Below are 21,495 nucleotides of genomic sequence, written 5' to 3' on the forward strand. Positions count from 1 at the left end.
AGTTTAACAAATCTTGCATATCACCAAAGTCACACATTTAGAAGTGTAACACCATTAAGTCTTGACTGATAGTACAAATGATTTTATATACATTATCAACATTGTAAGCCAACCTTCATTTCCAATTTAGAATCATTTTTTTTAAAAATTGCCTATAATTATTTTCCTGCAAACAGTGGACTTTATTCAGAGCTCTGAAACATCAGGTTGCCGTTCACTTGTACCCCTTCCATCTTCAGGTTGCTTGGGCTTGTACTGTATAGAAGAGAAGGAAAAGATGGGATATTAACATCTGGATTTCTCTGTGACCTTATTGTAAGCAATCAGTTCAGGATTGACATTAAGATCCAACACTTACTATGAAGTAAGAACATTATATGAGAAAAAATATATACCCTTTTCACAATAGCTGGGTTTTGGAAGAAAAGGATTAGGGGAAGACATAATAACTGTCTTCCAGTACTTAAGGGGCTGTGACAGAGAAGAGGGGATTGATTTATTCTCCAAAATATGAGAGGGCAGGACAGAAAGTAATGGGTGATTAATGAGAGAACCAACCAATAGGTAAGGATAAATTTTCTGACAGTGAGAACAATTAATCAATGGAGTAGCTTGGTTGCCAGTTGTTGATGCTCCATCAATGGATGTTTTCGAAAACAGACTAGACAACCATTTGACTGGGATGGTATAAGGCAGTGATGGCTAACCTTTTTGCCATCGCGTGCCAAAAGCGTGGAGAGTGTGGGGTGATCTCGCGTGTGCGTGCCCACACCCATAATTTTATGTGTCCGGCCCCCCGCACATGCACGCGTAATCCCCCCATGCTCCACGCGCTTTTGGCATGTGATGGCATGGTGGGCCTGGTAGGTCTGTTTTCCCCCCCTCCCCAGGCTCCAAAGGCTTTCTAGGAGCCTGGGGAGGGCGAAAACAGCCTTCCCCACTCCCCCGGAGCCCTCTGGAGGCTGGAAACAGCCTGTTTGCTGACTTCCGGTGGGCCCAGAAGGCCCAAAAATCAGCTGACTAGCATGCACATATGTGCTGGAGCTGAGCTAGAGCAACGCTCGCATGCCCGCCAATATGGCTCTGCGTGCCACCTGTGGCACGCATGCCATAGGTTCGCCATCACAGGTATAAGGTCTCCTGTTTTGAGATGGGCATTAGACCAGAAGATCTCTGAGGTCCCTTCCAGCTCTATGATTCTATGTTCTACAGTATGTTCTATGTTCAGATAGAATTTGGAAAGCAATGAAGAAATTACAGACTTGGAAGGATACCTTTTAAAGCAGAGCAAGCATAGTTAACAGAAAAATCCACTGAAGTTTAGAGAAGAGGCTTTTCTTGGATAAAGCAAGAATACTTTGATAATTTTAGAGACCTGGTAAAGGTTGTCTCAGAGATGCCTCTGAAATCCTCTGATATCCCACCAGGAATAAAGAGCTAAGAGGCTCTTTTGGTTACCCTGCTAATTTCCTCAAGGTAGTTGAACAAATGTCAGAGTTAATCCCATTGGGTTTGGAGGCAATCAGCAGTTTCAATGGCTTCTTTTCTTGAAAGAGCTACATTATTGTAAAAAGCCTGAATGAACTCAAATTATACGTGCCTAATTAGGTGACTGATGTATTTAAAGTTTAGTTCTTCCTGTTAGGGAAAGAGGTGATAAAGACTCCTCTTTAAGAAATGAGATTTGTTCATCCTCTTCCTGCAAGCTACAGGTAGTGACCATTTAGTGGTCATTTAGTGACCGTTCAAAGTTACAACATCACTGAAAAAAAGTGACCTATGACCGTTTTTCACACTTATGACCATTGTAGCATCCCTTGGTCCCACGGTCAAAATTCAGATGCTTGGCAACTGACTCATATTTATGATGGTTGGGGTCATAAAGTGATCACTTTTTGCAATCTTCTCTCGTGTGATCACTTTTTGCAATCTTCTCTCAAGAAAAGTCAATGGAGAATCCAGATTCACTTAACAACCATATTACTAGCTTAGCAGCTGCAATGATTTGCTTAAGAACTGTGGCAAGAAAGATCGTAAAATGGGGCAAAACTTATTTTACAAATGTCTTGCTTTTATTAAAAACGTTAAAACTGTAAAACACAGCTAAAAAGAGATAATGGATGAATGGAGTTTAATACTAAAAGAGTCACATCACTAATGCCTGATTTCTGGCATCCCCAGGCTAGATGTACAATCAGGTCTGAAGGGACCTTCAGAAAATTGGGAGCGATGGTGCCAATTTAACCACAGGGAGAAGGATATTCCACAATTCAGGCGTGGCAGCCGAGAAGACTCACTGCCAAATGTAGCTCCCTATATAATTGAACCCACAGCATGCCCTCTCGACTGGATTTGGAGACAGGAAGATGTAAGTAATGAATAGATACAGTTAAGTAATTTATTTCCTCTAATTAGTTATCAGGACTCTTACTTGGAATGCAGCATCTGGAGAGAGGAGCAGTAATATTTATTTCCCCAGCACAGCCAGAACAGAAGTGTTTCCCCAATGCAAAGTTAGATAACCTTCCTAAAAATATTTATTACTGCAACACTAACGGAAGCTATATATAAAACAACATTTGCAAAATGCAAATTTAGAAGGAGGAACAAAGATGTGCTTTGGTTCACATGTCTGAGGGATAAATCGGAAAATGTAAATCTAACCAGAGAAGCAGATAGGATATGCATGCTATATATCACATGAAAAACTATTATTTGGCTCTGTGACAGGACTGTACTTGGCAAGTCTCAAAAATAATCTCAGGTTCTGGATTCTAGAATTAACAGAACAATCCTATATATTCAGGACAACATTTTCACCTCAGCTTGGTCTAAAATTGTCTGTAAGTTGACAAGGGAGAACTGAGAAATAGCTTTTTGCCTTCCAGTTTCCTGCTGGGACTAATTTATTCCCTATATTATACAATGGAAAAAATTCAAAGAATCAAGCTAGCATATATTTTCATTAAATTAGGTGCATTAATTTATTTTTGAACGAACCCTTGAGGAATCCAAATGCAATGCTGATACACTGAAATTCTGTCTCTGTAGAACTAACATAAAATATTTTTTGTAGTTAATGTTCAATCTGTATGTTTTTAACAAATCAATATGCTGAGAGATATATTAGGTGTTAAGGTGTCCTGAATCATCTTTGGTTAAGTTAGTATGATGCCCATTAAATAAATGCCGCAACTGTGCCACTCAATCAGCTGACAGTGGTTGTTACCATATTATACCATTGATATCATAATTGCAACAATCTATTGGGAGTGCTTTAAAATGATAATGCAGTTATCATCTATGAAAACGAAGAACTGAAGCACAGTCTATTCAAATATAATGTGACACTTTATAGCCAGAAAACATCCCGCATTTTGATCAGATGGCATGGACTAAGAAGCATATTTTATACTAAAAATTTATGTAAACCCATTGCTATCTAATATAAAATAAAATAATTAAACAATATATATATATATATATATATATATCTCCAAAGTCAGGAATTACAGATAGTCTTTGATTTACAATAGCTCATTTTGTGACCGTTCAAAGTTACTGAAAAAAGTGACTTATGACTATTTTTCACACTTGTGACCATTTCAGCATCCCCATGGTTATGTGATCAAATGCTCGGCAACTGACTCATGTTTATGACGGTTGCAGTGTCCTGGGGTCATGTGATCACTTTTTGTGAACTTCTGACAAGCAAAGTAAATGGGGAAACCCAGATTCACTTAACAACCATATTATTAACTTAACAACTGCAGTGTTCACTGTCGCAAGAAAGGTCATAAAAGGGGACAACATTCATTTAACTGTCTTGCTTAGCAACATTTTGGGGTCAATTGTAGCCACAAGTCTAAGTCGTAAGTCTGTAGTCGTAAGTTGTAAGTTGACTTGTATTACAGGGTAGATTTTGAAAGATCATTTATCATTTTAAGTAGATGCAATACTGTAGGCCAACATGAAATGCGCAGGTTGCTTAAAAATGTTGTTTGAATGCCTAAAATTTGAACAGAAACACTGACACTTACTATTGTTTTGAAGAGCTGGTTCATTTTCTTCTTTTTTAGAGTTTTCTTTTCTGTTTCCAAGATGGGTGGAATGCTTGCCTGACTGATTCTCTGTGACACATTTGTTTCTTCCAGTGTTGGACAGCATATGGATAAAGTTAAAGCTTTAAAACAGTGTAGTATACATAGTCAAAATAAAGTTGCAAAATGGAATCCATATCAGTAAATCGCAAAAATTAGATAGATAGATAGATAGATAGATAGATAGATAGATAGATAGACAGACAGATACTCTGTTTTCCCTAAAATAAGTCACCCCCTGATAATAAGCCCAATCGGGCTTTTGAGCGCATGTGCTAAAATAATCTTCCCTCCAAAAAAAAGCCCTCCCCAAAATATTTAAACGCAGAGCTGGAAATCAAGTAAGATGGCATAATAATAATTATTATAATTATTATATAATTATTATTATTATTGCTCCATGTGCCCCAAAATAATAAGACCTCCCGAAAAATAAGGCCAAATGCTTATTTTGGGGTTCAAAAAATATAAGACAGGGTCTTATTTTCGGGGAAACACGGTAGATAGATGGAGATATAGATATGATATAGATTTACATCATCAGTTTCTCTCTCTCCTTCTCTGGTAGTGTGTGTGTGTGTGTGTGTGTGTGTGTGTGTGTGTGTGTGTTAAAAATAAGACTAAAGATTAAATTTTCACAGAAATGGTTAACTCTGACTAGAATGTACTAATCTATGTCAATATTCACATGATAGTATATCCATCAAAGATATCCCTCACAGAAGACTGAGACATGAAGAGAAATGTTCTCCTACTTTAGCATTGTCCCTGACATCTTTAACTCAGTGACAAAAATAATAAAGTTAGAGCGATTCTGTGGGAATTTATAAGATACATTTCATCATCCAACTCCTTCAACGTTAGAAAGTGAGCATCCATTTCCACTGATGCAGCCATCATCTTTGCTATCTTTTTATGCTATGTTAAATAAGACTGCAGTGTTTCCATTTTTGTACCAGCATGTAGAAGCAATAGCAATAGCACTTAAACTTATATACCGCTTCACAGTGCTTTACAGCCCTCTCTAAGCGGTTTACAGAGTCAGCATATTGCCCCCAACAATCTGGATCCTCATTTTACCCACCTCGGAAGGATGGAAGGCTGAGTCAACCTTGAGCCTGGTGAGATTCAATCTGGCAAACTGCTACCAGCCAGTAATCAGCAGAAGTAGCCTGCAGTATTGCACTCTAACCACTGCACCACTGCAGCTCTATAGCAGTTCCTATGTCTGGCCTTGAAGAAAACCATTTTTCAATTAGGCTTCTTTCAAGCTACATGCAGATATAGGAACTGTTTCCTATAGCCATGGTAGTGCAGTGGTTAGAATGCAGTACTTAAGGCTACTTCTGCTGACTGCCAGCTGCCAGCAGTTTGGCAGTTTGAAGCTCACCAGTTCAAGGTTGACTCAATCTTCCATCCTTCTGAGGTCGGGAAAATGAGATTGTTGGAGGCAATATGCTGACTCTGTAAACCGCTTAGAGAGGGCTATAAAGCACCGTGAAGTGGTATATAAGTCTAAGTGCTATTGCTAAGTGCTATTTTAAACACACATTGAAAAATACAGATAGCTAATCAGTCAGTATTTTATGGAAGTATTTATTCCAAAAGAACTCTAGTCATCTAGAATTTGGAAACAGGAAAAAAATTAGACTTTCTCCCAGTCTATCAGACCATGTTCACAAATTCAGCAAGATGAACCATTTATTTGACATGAATGATGAAATCTTAATAGGGAATTGCTGGGATCACTCATACAAATAATAAAAACAACAGCTGAATTGTGATGTGCAAGTATCTAGATGAATTTTGACATTTATCAGTTATGACAAATATACACTGCCTACTTTTCTGTTTTTTTCAACACTATATTAAATAGTCACCTTTACCACAAGCACATTACATTTTATTTCATCTGTTTTAAATGCTTATGTTATGGAACAAAAATACTTGCATGAATAAAGTGGCATATCTTTGTACAGGTAATCCTCGATTTACAACCAAAATTTCTGTTGCTAAGTGAGACATTTGTTAAGTGAGTTTTGCCCCATTTTACGACCTTTCTTGCCATAACTCACTTTTTTCCGTGCTGTTGTAACTTCGAATGGTCACTAAATGAACTGTTGTAAGTCGAGGACTATCTATATGTTGTTATCTATATATAACAATCTATAAAATTAACTATATATAGTGTTAACATGAGTTTACGTACATGAAACAGAAAGAACTTTTCCCAAGATACATACTGATGTTCTCCCACCTCCCGAAACCTCCCCCCACCCCTATATTCAAGGACAAGAAGGATTTTAAAATATTTGAATACTAGGCAATGTAGGTTTTGCCTTCATGAAAATATATAGTCTAGATTCAAAAGATGCTGAAACTGCTCATGTATTATTTAATTTCTGGCAAAACTATATAACATAACAGCATTGTTGTTATTTTTAAATGAACAAGAGTGAATTTTATCGTTTTTAAAAAATTAATGATAGCGTAAAACTGCAGAGCTTTCACTTTCTTAATTAACTTACCTGGTATGGTTGGCATAGAACGGCTGGCAAAACTCATTTGCTTGAGAAGAACAGATGTTTTCTGAGGGACGTCCAGATGTTCAGAAAGGTTGGTATCACTCATAAATTCATATTTTCTTGACAGCTGCACAGTCATAACAACAACAGCAACAACAACAAAAAGCCAAAGTGTAAACTCAAGAAAGTAAATTGTTTGGTTTTAATTGGTTACTTTTTAATATATAAGATAAAATAGTTACAATCTGATTGTGCCCCGCAGTAATATTTTTTTCTAATTGTATGAAGGGACTGTTACTGAATTGGACGTTATCAAAAAGAAACTGTTCCTGGATAACGCAGGAAAGTCAGTAATGTATTACGTAAACATAAGTCACTGTCAGTTATTGACCTAAGGATGCCATTTTGACCTAAGGATGCCATTTTGGCTTAAATTCAAATGGAATTATTCTGTTAAAAGTGAATAGAATTTGAATTGTGCCCTAAGAACATAATCAGTTTGGAGCTTCCGCTCATCTTTTTTTAATGCTAATAAAACTTGCTCAAAGGTACAGAGGAAAAAAAGGAAAGAAAATATAATCTATACTAGATAGAGATAATTTGGAGTTGTCTAGTTGCTTTGGACTAATTATCATACTAGCTGCCACTCGCTGCATATGCTAGAGATCATGGAAACTGAAGTCCAAAATATCTTCATAGCGGTAGTACCAGGATGCCTATGCCCCTCCCTCTTCTCTCTCTCTCTCCACACAAATTAACTCTAGCATTTTAAATACTTCATTAGATCAGGGTCTATTTTATTTCTACATTACACTTGGCTAGGTGTAAAAACTATTAAATGATTTTTTTTAAAAATAGACATGGATAAGATCACGGTATGAAAACATTTCAATGAATTCAATCTTGCTGCTTGAATATACAAAATATTATGAGATATGGAACATATTAAAAACAGGCAGTTTACAGGTAATCAAAGAAATATACTTTTTCTAACATTATTAGGCAGCAAATAAATCTAACAAATAATAATATTAGGAAAGTATATTACTCTCTCTCTCACACACACACACAAAGAGGGAAGAAGGGAGGGAGGGAAAGAGAGAGAGAGGGTGGGAGAAAGAGGGAGGGAGAGGGAATGAGAGAATTTCAAAAGTATTTGTTATGGATTGCCCTATGTACATTGAGCCAGACTGTGGTAGGTACTGTAACCAGGTTTATGTTTTTTTAAAAAAAAAATAGTTCAGATTCTAAAATGAAATATAACAGTCATTCTATATATCCTTCCATTGTGACAATAAGTGAAAAGTGTGGAGGGCGGTTCATTTCATTTCATTTCATTTATTGGATTTGTATACCGCCCTACTCCCGAAGGACTCTGTTGTGGCCCTGCCCTCCGAGCCTATCTCATCAGAGGAAGAAGGCTCCAAACATGAAGAAGAGGAGTCGGCCAGGCCTCCCTCTCCAGGCCCCTCCCCTCTGGCACTGCCTCAAGTGCTGGCCAAGGAAGAGGAGATTAGTCAGTAGCCAGGTGTCTCCGATGAGAGCGAGGGAGGTTATCTGTTGTTCCTGGATCCACGTCAACGAAGGCGTGATAAACGGTTGCAGCAATTAAGGAGGCGTGCCAGGGATTATAACTGAGTCACTGGACCACACCCCAGAGACTATATAAGAGAGTGTGGTGGCCATTTAAGACTCTGTGACGGACAAAAACTAACTCTGGCTAGTCACTTGAACAACGCTTAAAGCTGCCGAAAGGTTTCTTGTTTGGAACTGGACTATTTATAAAATGTGTGTATTTCTGTTTATCTGGTGAAGGGATATTCCGTTTATTGAAGTAAAAGCACTTGGCAGTCGGTGCTCGTATTGCTGCCAAGTTTCTGATAACAACCTGTGTGCATGCCAAGTGCTTTCTTAACCCTCGGCTGGCTGTGTTTGTGTGTGTGTGGAGACGGGGACAGAACAGACTCAGGCCGGTGAACAGCCACAGAATAAAACACATAAATACAAAATTTAAAAACAGAGTAAAACTGAATTAAACAATTTGGCCGAGACAAATTTAAAACACCCAATATTTTTAAAAACAAATTAAAATTTACATTTTAAAGGGAAAGATTTAGGCCAGGCCGGCTTGATGGAATAAAAAAGTCTTGAGAGCGCAACGGAAGGTGCGCAAATCCGGGATCCTCCGTATCTCCGGGGGGAGCTCATTCCAGATAGTAGGTGCCCCTACAGAGAAGGCTCTCCCCCTGGGGGCCACCAGTCGACATTGTTTGGCCTACGGCACCTGGAGGAGCCCCTCTCTATGAGAGCGTACTGGCTGGTGGGAGGCTATTGGTGGTAGCAGGCAGTCCCGTAAATAACCAGGTCCTAAGCCATGGAGCGCTCTAAAGGTGATAACTAAAACCTTGAAGCGCACCTGTAAGACCACCGGGAGCCAGTGCAGCTCGCGCAGCTCACGCAGGAGAAGTGTTACATGGGAATGCCACGTTGTTCCCATAACCACCTGCACTATAACCCGGTTATGGAAGATGTATGCATAAATATACTTGATATGTTTTTTATATCAGAGAGTTGATTTTTCTATTTTTTTTTCAATTCTAAATTTCCTAATTTAATGAAGAAGTGGCATAGTTTAATTCTTTTCAAAATCTTCAGGACAGCACATACTGATTATTAACAATTTATGCCACCATAATTTAAAAAAAAAAAAAACCACCCTAAATTCTAATCCTAGAATTTAAAATAACATAAAAATTTGAATGCTTTGTTTTTATATTTTGGGCAACCATAAAAGAGACTCAATTTACTCCTGGGCTTAAAAAAAATAGATAGGGTAATGGTTTCTGATAAACAGCTGATGTCCAGATATAATGCATATTTTGCTATAATTCTTCTAAAGGATCTGTGATCTAACCTGATCTTCATGTACTTCTACTTTTTGGCAACAAAGAAAATTGGATTAAACTTCTTTACTGAACTGATGTGGGTTTTTTTTCTCTTCCTTCCTTTAAGACATTGCATTTTTAATACTCAGAAGCCATTTTCCCCCGTAGGTTTGTCATAAAATTTTGCAGTGCAAGTTACATAAATTCAGACTGATGATATATTAGTGTAATCAAAGTGCTCAGATGATAAATGGCACAAAAAGTGTGGTATCTCTTTGCTCTGTTTATGGCATAGTTTGCAAAGTTGTGGTATCGTAACAAGATATTTTGTTTCTTTAACAAAGTGAGCATTTATTTATCTTGAAGGAACCTCAGCTGGAACTGGAGGCCATAGATGTACAGCCAGATGCTCCCCTCCAGATTGCTTAAGCAAGCTCCCACCCAGCATCTGCCCTTGTATCAAGCAGCAGATTAACCCAGAGAATGTTAACTACAGTTAAAACAGAGTGATGCAGCTTCACAACATGTTAGATTGTCACCTACAAATTGGCAGTTGTATCTTGAAAGAATACAAGATTTTATTATTATTATTATTATTTTTGAAGGCCACAGATTGGTTAAAATGTGCCTAATATGAAAGATACTAAAATTTACCCTGTAAAACAATAACTTACACATTTCATATCAGGAAGGTCAGAAGATTTTTTGTCTGGAAGTATGACGCTGCTTCTCTTTTCTCTCTTCCGGCCTTTCCTCATTTTCACTTCAGGCTGGCTGCTTATGAGACGCCCATTTTCTTCTGACACAGATTCTGTTGCCTTGGGTGACGTGACTTCAAGTTCGAAGCTGCCGATGTAAATGGAAACAAATTAATTAACTTAATTAATCTGCCCACAGCACTGCTGTTCCTTTGCAGAGGTTCTTTGCAATATGGCAAATCCGATGACATAAGGCAGTTCCAGAGGGAAAGCAGGAATTGGAAGTCCTAGCAGTTGAAAACTAGTTAGGGAAAACATTACAGCTACCAAGCCTTTTCTTTCTAGTACTGGCATTCATTCCTCAGTCAGGAAAGAGATGAAAACAGGAACTGACAACCAAAGGAGGTAAGTGACCTAAGAGTTCATTTGAGGACATGTTTATAATAGGCTTGGAATGGAATAAATAAGAAAAGATAGGAAAATTAATATTGATTAATTGATTGATTGAATCAAAAGTTGTCTGCCGCCCATCTTGCCAAATGTGATGCTAGGTAATTTACAGACATTGACTACAATGTACTATAAAACAGAGGTTCCCAAGCCCTGGGCCTCAGACTGGCACCAGGCCACAGCCAGCCAGGATATGGGCCACGCAAGTGCATGTGCGGGATCCAGACAGAGTACAAAACCATGGGGTGCTATTCAGCAGGTTCTGACAGGTTCTGGAGAACCAGTAGCGGAAATTTTGAGTAGTTCGGAGAACCACTAAATATCACCTCTGGCTGGCCCCAGAGCGGGGAGGGAATGGAGATTTTGCAATATCCTTCTTCCAGGAGTGGGGTGGGAATGGGAATTTTGCAGTATCCTTCCCCTGCCATGCCCACCAAGCCATGGCCACAGAACCGGTAGTAAAAAAAATTAAATTCCACCACTGGCCCTACCCATCCATGGAAAAAAACCCACACACCCTCCCAGGTCCCTGGCACCCAAAAGGTCAGGGGGCTGCTGCTATAAAACATTCAAACAATAAATAAGGATCTTAAATTTAAAATTCAATTAAAATAAAACCAAACAGGATGAAAAAAGAGGGAACCAAGTGCAAACAGGGAGGAGGTGGGGTGTTATCTACTCCATTAGCCACCCCCAAAATATCACAAGACCCCAGGCTACTTGGCACAGTCCTGTCTTCAAGGCTTTCAGAAGGCCAAAAGACAGCCCCCCCACCTTAAAAAAAATAGAAAGCATTTTTAAAATCTAGACATTTTACATTTTATTTATTCAGTAATTATTGGTTAGAGAGAAGTTCCAGAAATATTCAATCAGAGGGATTTTCCTGGACGATGCTATAAAATTTAGTGAACGACTAAAAGTTACACATCAGGTTAAACTATGCAGAAAGGTAATCCAAGAAGGTGACATCAATATCTGGGAAGTCTTTCAGAATCATCCCAAATATTATTTATATGAACATGTGCATGAGTGCTGGAGTGATGGTGAATAAATCCTCAATGCAGTTTCAAGCTTTAGTGCTGTCGGCGCACCATTGCTAATTTTAAAAGCAGCATTCACTTTTGTAATAGTTTTTATTGTAGACCAAATAAGATTAGATGTTTACTATCTCTGTTCAGTCCGTGGTGTGTTTTCTTAATGTAATATGTTCTGTTCCCTCCTGGTCTGTATCTTGCAGAAAACTCATGCCAGGAAGCTGGCTCATAACTAACCTTTCTGCAGCAATCTTGTTTGGTGTACCGCAGTCAGAATTCATGGAGGACATTGAAATAATGGACATCTGACGATACGATCTCAGCATAGATTTCGGTCGGCCTAACCGCCTGTCATCAAAATCCGGCTTAGAGAGAAAAAAAAGCAACATGAAAAAGTTTAAGTACAGCAAAACTGATTATTGCTTTTCACTGGCTGGCTGGGGGTCGGGGAGAAATGCAATAGCATTGGGCTATTTTCTACAGCTTTCTTTGCAGGAATAAATACATTGACTTTTATTTTGCTTTTCTTTGACCTTAGTTTTGACATCTATAACGTGTGGCCAAAACCTGCCATCCAATTTCCCGGAAGGTTTTTTTTTTCTCCTATAAAAACCAAAATAAAACAACCCCCCCCTTTTTTTTTGTTTCATTCAAGTATGTTTTAAATTTTCTTCTTCTGTTTCCATTTTTCTCTATTATTGTCAAATTGTTTGTCATTTGCCTCAAATTGAAAGAGAGTCCTCTCCAAGTATTATTCTCACACAGTTTCTTTAGATATTTTTTTTAAATGAAAGAAATGGCATTAAAACTTCAGCAACTGTACCATGTCTTTTTTTTTTTTGCAAAGTATTTTTTTTATTTTTTTCCTACTTAAAACATAAAATATATCTCTTTCAAGAACGAAGTCTCGATCCAATCATAGATAGGTACAATCGCTTAAATTTTAAAAAGCTCCATTCACAATTTTCCATTACATATTTTAAAATTAAAAATCAAAACATAAACAATTTTTTTTAACATAAATTCTAGTATCTTGATCAGAACCATTCTATTATATCACCACCAATTTAATTTCCACATAGAAGCTTAATTCATTATTATGCCCATTTATAAATTCAATTATATCTGGTTCTTTCCCAAGCTCCCTTCATTACACCTTTTAACATCAATATCAAAGCATTATTATTATTATTATTATTATTATTATTATTATTATTATTATTATTATTATTATTATTATTTAAAAATATTCTAACCTCTTGGTCTGATTATTTACCTTACAATTTTATCACCACACATCTTAGTTTCAAATTGACTACAGCTCTATTTTTTATTTCAATTTATAAATCAAAGTTCTATCCGTATTTCTTAATCTCTAGACATCTTCATCAAATCTTTAAATCTTAAACTTTATCAATTTACCTTTAATTTTACATATTTCATATTACACAGATTTATCTCAAAATCCATATGCTCCTCCATATCTCCTCCTGTTGTTTGGCTGATTTCCAGCATATTATTATTTTGGCTGATTTCCAGCATATTCTCTTCCATACCTCCAACTTTTGTTTGGCTGATTTCCAGCATGTTTTATTTTAGCTGATTTCCAGCATAGTCACCTCCATACCTCCTTCCATTGTTTGGCTGATTTCCAGCATGTTTTATTTTGGCTGATTTCCAGCATATTCTCCTCCAAATCTCCATATCTTGTTTGGCTGGTATTACCAGCATGCTTTCCTCCACGCCTACATCTATTATTTTAGCTGTTTAATTTTACTAATTCACAGCATATTACATAAATTGTTTTTTCAACACATTCTCCCACAATTTTTAACTCAACATATATTTTAACAAATATCTTCTCACATATTTTCTCCTGGATTATAAATTCCTTTAAAATCATCTCTCTTCATATTTATTTTAAAACTCAAAAATTCATTTAAGTATTCAAAACATTTAAAAAATCATATTCTCATTCAATCATTTATAATCTTATTTCATGACCAAATTAGTATATGTATATTTATATAATCAAATTTAAAAGGAATGGAAGTAAAAAGTAAGAAAGGAAACAGAAAGGGAGAAAAGAGAGAGAGTAAAAGTAGAGAGGAAGAAAAAAAGAATAGCAAAAGAAAGAAAAGAACAAAAAAAAGAACAAAGAAAAAAAGGAAGAAGAAAAACACCTCATATCAGTATTCAAACTTCAAATATGCATTAAGCATTACATTTCCATTTTAATCAAACTATGTTATTTTTCTTATCGTGCAGCCTACTATATTTCATTTCATCTTTTTCCAATCTGTCCAAAACTGAAAGGAATGGCATTAAAACTTCAGCAACTGAACCATGTCTTATCTACAACATATATATTTTATTTAGTTAGTTATTAAACTTCTAGGCTACCCATCTTGCCAAAACAAGTAGGTCGCTTACACTCATTCAATAAAAATACCATATAAAACATTAAAACAATAAATAAAGACCACAAATTTAAAATTCAGTTAAAATTCAATTGACTGAGATGGAGTGAAAGGGAGTAAAGTGTGCATAAGGAAGTGGTGGGGTCTGTCTAATCTATTAAACAGGATGTCATTTACCCATTGGGGCCCCAGGCCAGTTGGAAAGTCAAATGGGTAAGTACAGATGTCACCTCATGGGTCTTGATGTTCTAGAGAGCAGGCACCATGGCAAAAAAGGCTCTTCACCTAATGGCTAAAATTCCTTGACCAATAGGGTCCACAGCATGCCTGTTCTGATGGCGTAGGGGATGGGTTAATCCCACTGGGGGGGGAGACTGTTTCTCAGGTAACATGGACCCTTGCCATGAAGGGCTTTAAAGATGATAACCTTTAAATTGGACCCAGAAGCAAACTGGCAATCAGTGCGACAGAACAACGATGTAACAAAGGCCACCTCAGGGGCCTTAAGAGCTGACCATGTGGCTGCATTCTTACCAGCTAAAGCTTCCTCTTACTCTTCAAGGATATTTCCATGTAGAGCACATTGTAATAGTCCAACCATGAGGTTACCAGGGCTTGAGTATGTCAGTGCAATGACTTCTGCTCCAGGAAAATGTACAACTCATGCACAACCACTAAGTTCCCCAAAGGCTCTTATAGCCACAACTTCCTAAGTATTCCAAAGTACTTTATTGTGTACACTTCTTTATTTATTATTTTCTTATTTTAATTTGTTATGGTTGGTTGCCCAGTCAGCCAAATATTTAGACTGGATTGGACAATTTTGTCCACCTATCCTGTCCTTCCCAAGTAATAAGCAGATGTTTCTGTGTGATGGTGTAAAGGGAATCATTGATATAAGTTGTCCCTGTTGCAATATTTTCAGGATCAGACTCAATAAATTTAGCAAGAGTTAAAGGTTTAAATATATCTCCTTTTATTTACATTAGGCATTCTATATTCACTGAATATTCACAGATAGAAGCAAGGAAGTGGGTGCATACAGCTCCTTATATATACAATGGGTGGAGCTAGATATGGGAGTGGTGAATTATGAATACATTAAGAAGTGAAGAATAAGTTAACCCCTGATACCCCGTTCATATACTATTTACACATTAGAGAATAAGGCATTTACATCTGACAAATCCCCCTCTAAATGCCGATTCGTTATGCAACACCAATTACATTCAGATTCAGGACAGTACAAAACATACAACTTAGAAGTTAAGTATTTATGCTGCTTAGAAGGTAAAGGTTTTGTCAATATGTCAGCTAATTGTTCTGAAGTTTCACAATGCACTGCTTTAATAAATCCATCCTGAGATAATTGTCTCACATGTTTAAATTTTATATCTATGTGTCTGGACCTTTGTCCAATGGCGTCAGATCTAGATATTTCAATAGCTGCCTTATTGTCTTCATGCATAACAAAAGGCAAAGCAGGTTTTTTCCAAACATCTGAAATCAAATCATTAAACCATACAAGGTTATTTGCAGCTTTAGATAAACAAACATATTCTGCTTCTGTCGTTGAAGTGGCCACTAATTCTTGTTTACCAGTGTACCAGTAAACTGGACAGTCATTTAAGAGGAATATATAACCAGATGTACTTTTTCTACATGAGGTGTCTCCAGCCCAGTCCGCATCTGCGTAACATGTAAGCTTTGGTTCTTTATTATCGTTAGGTTCCAACATTAAACAAAAGTCTAGTGTATTTTTCAGATATCTTAATATTCTTTTAATAGCTTCCCAGTGGTACATTGTTGGCTTGCTGACATGTCTGGATAATAAATTGAGGGGTAAAGCGATATCTGATCTTGTCCAATTAGATATATAAAGAAGTGAACCTATGACTGATCTATAAAATGTGTTATCTTTGAATTCAGGGGATGATTCATCAGCATTTCTTAGAAAATCAGTCTGCATAGGAGTATCACAAGGTTTGGCATCACTTAGATTGCATTTGTTTAAGAGCTCTATGATCTTATCTCTCTGAGTAAGTTTGAATCCTCTTTTAGTCTTATTAATTTGAACACCAAGATATTTGTTTACTTTGCCTAAAGATTTCAATGAGAAATGTTCACTTAGCTTAGTCACAAAAGTTTCTCTTCTCTCTTTATGTTTTCCTATGTATAAAATGTCATCCACATAGATCAATACAAATTCTATGTAATCATCACCCTTTTTGACAAAGAAACAGTTATCAGCAGTGGTGGCATTGAAGTCCATGGTTTTAAGTACTTTTACTAAACAATCATACCATCGTTTACCAGATTGTTTTAACCCGTATAAACTCTTGTTTAACAACCAAGTCTCATTCTTGTTTGTGTATTGACTGTGAGGTGCTCTTACATATATTTCCTTATCTAGTTTTGCGTGTAGATACGCAGTCTGTATGTCATATTGGAATACATCGAGATTGAGTGCTGATGCTACCACTAGAGCTGTTTTGACACTCTCAGTTCTTACTGTGGGGGAATACGTGTCAGTATAGTCCTCCGGATATTTCTGTGCATAACCTTGTGCAACTAGTCTAGCTTTGTATAGGATATTGCCTCCCTCTAAGTTCTTAATTTTATATATCCACCTGGTACCAATAATTGTTTTATCTTTTGGTGCAACTGCAGGTGTAAATACATTTAATTCTTGTAAACTTTCCATCTCTTTTTTCATTGCTAATTCCCATTTTTCTTTTTCTTTACGAGGGAGCTTTAACACTTCCTCATATGTATTAGGTGTCGTTGACTCACCATCCATATGCATTATATAATCCTTGTATTTATTAGGCATCTGATTTCTGGTGTTTCTAATTGTTTTTTCAGGTTTACTATTGTTATCATGCAAATATCTTGCTTCCTTTTTTGTTAGTGTGTCTGTCTTTATTTTGTGTTGGCTATTTATCCATGTTTTGTTTTTGTTTTTATATTTGTTGATATTTTGCTTTTCTATAGTCCCTTTCTCTTGAGATTTTGTATCTTTGTTGTTACTTGGAAATATTTCATTAAGATGTATTTTAGACCAGTTGGCCTGTTCATGGAACACAGCTGTTCTGGAGACTATAAATTTGTTATTATTATCAATGAATCTGTACCCTTTAGTGCCTGTCTCATATCCCATAAATCTGAGTCTTCTGGACACGTTTTCTCCCTTTCTTCTTAATTGCTTAGGTATGTGTACGTCTGCAGTGACTCCAAATATGTGCATGTGTGCCAATTTTGGTTTCCTATTATACATCACTTCATATGGTGTCTTATTTACAATGCTGGACCAGGTTCTATTCTGTGTGTAATTGGAATAATGTAGGGCTTCTGACCAGAATTGTTTGCTTAAGCCAGCATCTTCCAATGTGCATCTAATCATGGTTTGTAATGTTGAGTTCTTTCTCTCTGCAATCCCGTTCTGGAACGCAGAAAATGGACTAGATGTGTAATGTAACATTCCTTTGTCCTTTAACCATTGGGAGAATTCTTTAGACATGAATTCACATCCCCTATCTGTCATGATTTGTTTTATTTTGATATTGTGTTGTGTTTCTATGCGTTTATAAAATTCTTTAAATTTTTGAAAGGTTTCATCTTTGTGTTTTAATGTATAAACAAATCCATAGCGGCTATAATCGTCTACTATGGTCAAGAAGTAACGTTTTCTATAAGTGATTGAAGGAGTTAGTGGACCAACTAAGTCCATGTGTACTAAATCAAAAATTTTGTTGGTTGATCTAGTAGATTTTCTTGGCCTGGGGCTAGTTTTTAGTTTTGTAGATTTACATACTGAGCATTCCAAATAGTTTTCACAATTTTTTATTTTAACACCTTCTGCGTGTTCAGTCATTTTTTGTACTACAGGAAAACTGGCATGTCCTAACTTCCTATGTAAGATGTGAGCACACTCATCATGAATTGGCTTACCTATTTTTGGTTTTTTTTCATTGTGTGCATCTTTGTGATCATGAGATATTTTACATTCATCATTGTCACTGTTGCTAATGTTTCCATCATCTACTTCAATACATTCTTCCATATTTGAATCAATGTTATGCAACCATTTTTCCTTTGTTATTAGATAAGGTAGGCCTCCTTTAATCATCATAGTGCCTATATCTATTTTATTTTTCTCCAAAGTCGCTTTTCCTTTAGAAAAAACAATGTTAATATCAGAATCTCTACTTAGTTTTATGGCACTTAGTATGTTATGAGGTATTTCAGGTATTAGCAATACCCCCTCTATTTTTCCTAGACCAGGCAAGGTTACATTCCCTCTACCTAATACTTGAACCTTTTCTTGGTTAGCTACCTTTATTACAAATTTATCTTCTACAAATGAAGACAATATATTTTTGTTATTAGTGGTGTGATTAGTTGCTCCAGAATCAATAAGCCAATTATTGTTCTCATTCTGCTGTATGTTAGTGTTGTCTTGTTTATTTAATCCATTCAGTGAACCAGATTTTCTATCCTTTGAATTATCTCTGCCCCCTCTATTCTCTTTGTAATTTGGTGGGCTTCTATATCTATGTCTATCCATGGAAGACTGTCTATAATTGTATTTGTTTCTATATTCAGACCTATGTCTTTCTTTTGAAGTTTTGGGGCAATCTCTTCTATTGTGTTCCCTGGATCCACAGTTATGACATTTAAATGTTTCATTATATTTTTCTTGGAAAGCTACTTTCCTATATGGTTTGTGTTCTATGTGATTGTTAGAACGATTCCTTCTTGAATTGTCTTCTGCTATTAATTTATTGGATAGACTTTCTATGGATAAGTATCCTAGATTGATTGTGTCTAAATGTGACATATAATTGTCCCATGATGGATCAAGTGAGTTGATAATAACACTTTTCATTGTTTGGTCTGAAATCACCTCCCCCCTTAAATGCAGTTCAGCTCTTATTTTGTTTAAAGATATTAAGTTCTCACTTATGGAAACCCCTGGTTTTATCCTAGATGAAAAGAAATCTTTAGACATCCTTGTGGTGGTAGCTACACTGTCACTGTGAAACAAATTGAACATGCATTGAATAATTTCTGAAACAGTCAGATTTTGCTTAATGCTGTGATACATTGCAGGAGATACACTAGATATTAATAAGAAAAATGCTCTATGGTGTAAACAGTCTATTTTTAGAGTCCAAGGTCTTTTTGGGGGACTAGTGATAAAAAACAGTAAGTTTTCCTTCATAAAGACAACCTGGAGCTGCTGATACCATTCTTGTAAATTAATGCCATCTATCCTTAGCTTTGGGAAGTCACTGGGTAAATTTCCGACATTATTAGGTCCATTACTTACAACCTGAGGTAGTCCGTGGTCTCGTAAATGCAGAAAGTTACAAAACGGCGTGGGGATGCTCGCAACGAGCCTGCATGGTCTTCTCGTCAATTCATGTCTTCCCGGACCGTCTGCGTAGTCTTGCGCATGCGCGTTGTCCATTTCTTCCCTGGAGTCGTCGTGAGAGGTTCTCCTCGTTGCGGCTCGCTCGTTCTGCTCCTCCTCAGACGAATCGGTCTCTGGCTCGATCTTGGAAGTCCTGACGATGGCGGCTGCTCTTCCTCTTCTTTTGAGTGCGTTGGTGCTTGCTTCGGTCTGTGGCATGGGGCAGTATCGGCAGGGCTCTCTGGGTTCGGGCGTCGGCGCTCTCGTAGTCAGGATGGGAGCGGGCAGGTCTTGAGGCATTGGCTTGCTCGTTCGCTTCTTCGTTAGCTTTTTAGTAATTCTTAGTTTTGGCCCAAATGCAGCAAAAAGCGTTTTCATTGCTGATTTTATTTGATTGTTTGTTGAATCACCTTCACTTTCTGATTCTGATTCTTCTGAGGTGTTTGAATCTTCTTTTTCGTTTTCGTTGTCTGATAATGTTTTTCGTGCCAGAAATTTTGAATTGAGTTTTCTGATTGGCTCTGCTTCGCTCACCCTGGAGGTCTGTTGAAACCAAGATGGCTGCCATTCAAAATTTCGCGCGGGATCACCGTTTTTCTTCTTCACAATAATTTTTTCTGCAGTCATATCACTCACTATTTTTGGGTCTTTTGATTTTTCATTAGTGATGTGCTTCTCTCTCGCTGCTCCGCTGTTCTTCAGCATATCTTGGAGGTTCGCGATGAGGCTTTCATCATTCTTCTGGCTCTTCAATAGTTTTAATATCTCTGACCTGAGTTCGTTATTCTCTATTTCGATTTCCTCCTGATCATCATTTTCATCTATTATTTCTTCGTCTTCAGTGGTGTATTCTTCGGATTCTCTCGAAATCGCGTTTGTGGATTCGTTGATTATTTCTTGTTCTGTTTCCATTTCTTTGCTGTATGCCCTGGTGTTGGACCTATCTTTCTTAGACATTTTTAAATATTTATTGAGTCAATTAACCATCCTCTGCTACCAGCTTGTTGCAATATTTTCAGGATCAGACTCAATAAATTTAGCAAGAGTTAAAGGTTTAAATATATCTCCTTTTATTTACATTAGGCATTCTATATTCACTGAATATTCACAGATAGAAGCAAGGAAGTGGGTGCATACAGCTCCTTATATATACAATGGGTGGAGCTAGATATGGGAGTGGTGAATTATGAATACATTAAGAAGTGAAGAATAAGTTAACCCCTGATACCCCGTTCATATACTATTTACACATTAGAGAATAAGGCATTTACATCTGACAGTCCCCCCCCCCCCCCCGTTTTGGAAAATTGGAAGGAATGTGTGTGTTTGTGTGTGCATGCATGTGCACACATGTGCATTTGTGTGTGATAAAAATAGTTTTAAAAAAATCTGAGACACAGCAGTGCAAGTTAAGCATACATGTGTTCACAGAACATAACATAAATCATTTGCTGAACAACATGGGAACCAAGGTAATTCTGTATTATTAAAATAATCTAAGACATCCCTAAACTGTTGTTTCATAATGAAACGCTCTAAATTAATCCTGTTATTTCTGAACAGTGAATTAGGCAAATAGAAGTTTATATAACAAACTTGTACTGTAAATAATTTAATGTTTGCTGAGACATTTTTCCATCGTTCTAATCATTAGATTAGATCATTAGGTTGAAAAAATGTGGCTAGCACAAATTGTGCCGGATGTTGATATAAAATTAAGTTTCCAGAGTTACTCAGTATTTTTCTTTTTCAACATGCTACATACAGTATATAATATAATGGTTCTCATTTTTTTTAAAAAAAAGAAGGAAGCCATCACTGAATTACAATTTGAGCATAGATTAACCATTTTATTTCCAGAAGTTCTGCTTTCTTACATGTTAATGGACATAAGTCTCCACCCCTTAATGCCTCTCTTTAATGTCTTTCCCTCTCAATGTCCTTCTCCCCCTCTCCCCCCCATATGT

The 21,495-nt window shown here is 36.8% G+C and overlaps 1 protein-coding gene across 1 annotated transcript in view; it reads right to left on the minus strand.

Annotated features, from left to right (window-relative positions):
- DOCK2 (dedicator of cytokinesis 2) overlaps positions 1–21,495 on the minus strand; it is a 314,912-nt gene continuing 293,417 nt past the window's right edge. The window contains exons 48-52 of the mRNA XM_070934070.1: positions 11,930–12,057; positions 10,185–10,356; positions 6,629–6,752; positions 4,041–4,183; positions 1–255 (exon numbers count right to left, since the gene is read on the minus strand). Of these exons, the coding sequence (XP_070790171.1) occupies positions 187–255; positions 4,041–4,183; positions 6,629–6,752; positions 10,185–10,356; positions 11,930–12,057 (636 nt within the window). The 3' untranslated portion in view covers positions 1–186. The remainder of the gene's footprint in view (positions 256–4,040; positions 4,184–6,628; positions 6,753–10,184; positions 10,357–11,929; positions 12,058–21,495) is intronic.

Source organism: Pituophis catenifer, unplaced genomic scaffold, assembly GCF_029215685.1.
Source record: "Pituophis catenifer annectens isolate HBS135680 unplaced genomic scaffold, rPitCat1.0.hap2 SCAF_2, whole genome shotgun sequence".
In the NCBI taxonomy this organism is placed as follows: Eukaryota; Metazoa; Chordata; class Lepidosauria; order Squamata; family Colubridae; genus Pituophis; species Pituophis catenifer.